The 4,450-nt window shown below is 42.0% G+C and overlaps 1 protein-coding gene across 1 annotated transcript; it reads left to right on the top strand.

Moving 5' to 3' along the window:
• Nucleotides 1–3,645: 3,645 nt before the first annotated feature.
• LOC105624057 lies at nucleotides 3,646–3,870 on the top strand. Its single transcript, XM_012205418.1, has one exon. The coding sequence runs from the start codon at nucleotides 3,646–3,648 to the stop codon at nucleotides 3,868–3,870; it is 225 nt and encodes a 74-aa protein (XP_012060808.1).
• The last annotated feature ends 580 nt before the right edge of the window (nucleotides 3,871–4,450 follow it).

The raw sequence follows: 4,450 nt of genomic DNA, 5'->3' as shown, positions 1-4,450 counted from the left end.
CATTGATCGAAACAAGTGATAATCAGAGGGAGCAACGTCTGGAGAATACGGCGGGTGGAGTGGGACTTCCCATTTCAACGTTTCCAAGTATGTCTTGACCACTTTCGCAACATGGGGTCGAGCATTGTCATGCTGCAAAATCACTTTATCGTGTCTCTCGTTGTATTGCGGCCGTTTGTCTTTCAATGCTTGGCTCAAATGCATCAATTGCGTTCGATACCGATTGCCTGTGATTGTTTCAGTCGGTTTTAACAGTTCATAATACACTACGCCGAGCTGGTCCCACCAAATACAGAGCATGACCTTGGAGCCGTGAATATTCGGTTTGGCCGTCGATGTGAAAGCATGGCCGGAAACTCCCCTTGATTTTCTGCGCTTGAGATTATCGTAATGAACCCATTTTTCGTCCCTAGTCACAATGCGATGCAGAAATCCCTTCCGTCTTTGCCTTTCAAGCAGCTGTTCACAAGCAAACAAAACGCCGTTCAACATCTCTCGGCTTCAATTCGTACGGCATCCAATTTCCTTGCTTCTGAATCATTCCCATGGCTTGTTGAGTCACTCCCAATGATCGTGCCAATTCTTCTTGATTTTGACATGAGTCTTGCTCAAGTACCTCCAATTCTGCATCTTCGAAAATCTTCTCTCTTCCACCGCTATGCCGGTCTTCGACGTCAAAATCACCGTTCTTGAAGCGTTGAAATCACTCACGACACGTTCTTTCACTAATAGCGGCCTTACCATAAATATTTGAGAGCATTCGAGTGAATAGAATTTCGGAGATTTTTTGGAGTAGGGAAATAATGGGAGATATTATGCCAGTAACGACAGGAATGTTAATCAGAGATAGGAATATTAATCACAGTTCTCGAGGAAGCTTATAATATCTTCTGAATGATCATACCTAAAGGGTCTTTCAATAAGGATGCTCGATTTTTAAATGTAAATAAAACAAGTGAGTGACATCCACTCAATTTTTTTTTATTTGAAAGAATATTTTATGGCATTAAGTATAGAATATAACGTCGCTCAAATGTCTGCCGCGGCTTCGCTTGGTGACACATATTCGGGCGGTCTAATTTTCGACTTTCTCGCATAAATCTGGCTGAATTTGCTGGATAGCGTTTGTTATGTTGACTTTGAGAGCATCAATTGTTTGCAGTTTATCCGTATAGACCTGCGATTTAAGATAGCCCTAAAGGAAGAAGTCTAAAGGCGTTAAATCGCACGATCTCGATGGCCAGTTCACGTCGCCGCTGTGCAAGATAACCATGCCCTCAAATCGCTTGTGCAGAATGTCCATCGTGGCATGCGGTGTATGGCACTTAACGCCATCCTGTTGGAACCACATGTTATCGGTATCCATATCATTCATTTTAGGCCACAAGAAGCTGCTTATCATCGATCTGTAGCGCTCACTATTGACGGTTATGGCAATGCCCGCTTCGTTTTGGAAGAAGTATGATCGATGATTCCGCCAGATCAAAATCCGCACCAAACAGTGACTTTCTCGGGATGCATTTGGAGCTGGTGTATCTCGCATGGATTGGTTATCATCCCAAATTCGACAATTTTGCTTGTTCACATATCCATTCATCCAAAAATGAGCCTCATCGCTAAAGATAATTTGTTTGGCGAAATTTGGGTTAACTTCCAACTGCTCTAGAACTCAATCAGCGAACACATGGCGTTATCTATGGTCGTTTACCTTATGTTCCTGGGTCAGTTGAATTTTATAGGGCAGATGCAAGTCTTGATGCAAAATTCGCCAAGTTGAAGTCGCAGAAAGACCAAGTTCTTGTGAACGACGAGAAATTGACCGCCTCGGTCAAGAGTTTTCTCATACACTCTCACGTACAACAGCGATGTTTTCAGCAGACCTTGCGTTTCGGCGACGTACTGGTGTTGGCTGATTATTTATCGAACCGGTTGACTCGAATTTGGCCACCAAACGTCGAATAGTCAGTCGACTCGACAGGACGGTGAAAATAAAAATCACGTAATGCGCGGAACGTTTCTCGAACGGAGCACTGATTTTGATAATAAAATTTTATTTGCACACGTTGCTCAACACACTATGACCTTCTATGATGATTTGCCATACACTACTAAACAATTCACAATAAATTTGACAGATGTCACTTTAACAACATGGCTATTATGATCTAACAAATTTCGAGCGTCCCTATTGAAAGACCGTATATATTTGAAATTGATTTTTTTGTTGGTGAACATGGAGGCTTTTTATCGCTTACTCCTTTGAGTGAGTAATAATGCTTCGCATCGTAGTTAATGTCATTACGACCATTGGATGCAAGCAGAAGATCTAGGTGATCCTGAGAGTATCCTGATTTGTTTGTACATTGAGTTGAATGATCCAGGATGAAAGATGATGCAGAAAGAATTTTGTATTTCCCTGCAACAGAGTCTATTTTTACAGATGGATGATTTCCCTGAAGGGGGGGAAGTCCGAAACAATCGATTGTATCAGAGGCGACGACGCTGCCTTTTTGGAGGGTTACGAGAGAAGGGATCCTTTGTCATAGTCAAAATGTTGGAAATAATTATATGAAGCTAGTGATATCATAAAGGGGAGGCTAGATGTAGTATAGGAAAAGCTGTAGGATTTTGGCACAGAAGAAGAAGCAGAAGTTTGACTTTGGAGGTAAGGAAAATTTTTAAAATCAAAAAGTGTGTTGTGAAGGGGGGGGAGGAAGCTGTTGGAAGCAACTAGTTTCCACAAGAGGAATATTTTTTTGCGCGGCCAGGCCGAGGATAGTCTTATGCTTAATAATATGATAGGGCATGTATGCGAGGTTGTGAGATGCAATACATTCGTCGCCTCGCAATTGATATATTTGGCATGCGCCTGATTAATTGAGCAAGAGATCTTCTTCTCTAGTGAGTCCACAGAAGAGGCATCTTGGTTTGGTGCTTTTAGTCGCGACCGATATGGCCAATTCTGTAACAAACGTAACAAATCCTGGTTTTTGGAATATATGAATCGACTTTGTATAAAGCATTAAATAAAATCATCTTCTTTGGGAGTGAATGTCCTGCGAATTTTATACAGACTGTTCGCGAGGAGGACGCGTAAGTAGCCTTACCGTTGATTGTTATGCGTTTGTTTAAGTATTGTATGTGAAATACTTTGATCATTGAGATTAGATTTTCTCTGAGACAGTCCAGCGAGATAGACTGACTAATACCCTTGATAATTCTGGTGCAGAGGACTTTAAAGGATGAAATGAAAGCTCGAAAGCCATTCTTATCAAAGGATTAGAGATTAAACGATTAACTGCGTCTGCAGTCTTGATCTTTATTATGGCTTTATCGGCGCCAAGCCTCTTAATGAAAAGAATATCACTCTATAGATTTAAAAACAACTCGAGAAAGTACAAAAAAATATATAGATTATCGGCGACTTGTCCGAGTATACATATATGACAAAGAGGAGAATGTCATTTTTAGAATATTTATTAATCGAGACATTCCTCGTTTTAGCGCCGATACCGATTCACCCAAGATTCAGAGTGAGGTGGATTAACAGCCAAGATCTTCGATCTCATCTCCTCACTTGTTATTTCAGCGCTACACCTGCGACTAGATCTCTCATCATCAATGTCCATAGGAAGCGGCGAATTGATGGTTGTGTCGTCAACGACGATAAAGGCTGGTAGGGGAGAAGCGCCACTGCCGTCGCCATTATTGCCGGCGGCTTCCGCCATCAAATTAGTGAGCATTCGGTTGATATTCTTGTCCGAAGAGGCGTTCATCAAAGGCATACTAGGATCAGAATTGGAAGATAATGAGGAAGAAGGAGAAAGCAGAGAACTCGATTCCATTGAGGGGGGAGAGCCTTACGCTTGAGAGAGAGAGAGAGATTATGTGATATTATAAATCTAATGGCGGCTTCCTCCTCCTATCCCGAAGGCCGGTGCCCCCGATACGGGACCGAGAGAATGTAATTTACGGAAAAACACGATAGAGAAGAGCACAAAAATGAACACAGACTCGCGCCAACTCAATTAGCAGGTCAAACTAGAACGAAAAAGCGCTATACAAACGACTTACGCAAGAAAAGCCCCGTAAAATACCGCAGCGAACGAACCCACATGTGCATCTAATGCGCTACCTTACGGACTCGACTTGACTCGCGTAAATGGACCATTAAAGAACGAAGAAGAGAAGATATCTAGATGGGAAATTCAACATGGTGTTCGTGAGAGCGCATCATCTGGTCATGGAATGTGTGAGTCTAAGCGAGTATAAGGCATGGTTGAAGTATAACTGAAAAAGTGTGAGAATGTGTGTGTGTGAAATCATCGCTGTATTTCTTAATTATTGTATTTTATACACACATACATATATATACACGCGTGTGTGTGTGTGTGTGTGTGTGTGTGTGTGTGTGTGTGTGTGTGTGTGTGTGTGTGTGTGTGTGTGTGTG

Source organism: Atta cephalotes (genome assembly GCF_000143395.1).
Source record: "Atta cephalotes unplaced genomic scaffold scaffold00071, whole genome shotgun sequence".
Classification (NCBI taxonomy): Eukaryota; Metazoa; Arthropoda; class Insecta; order Hymenoptera; family Formicidae; genus Atta; species Atta cephalotes.
This window is presented reverse-complemented; position numbering and strand designations above follow the sequence as displayed.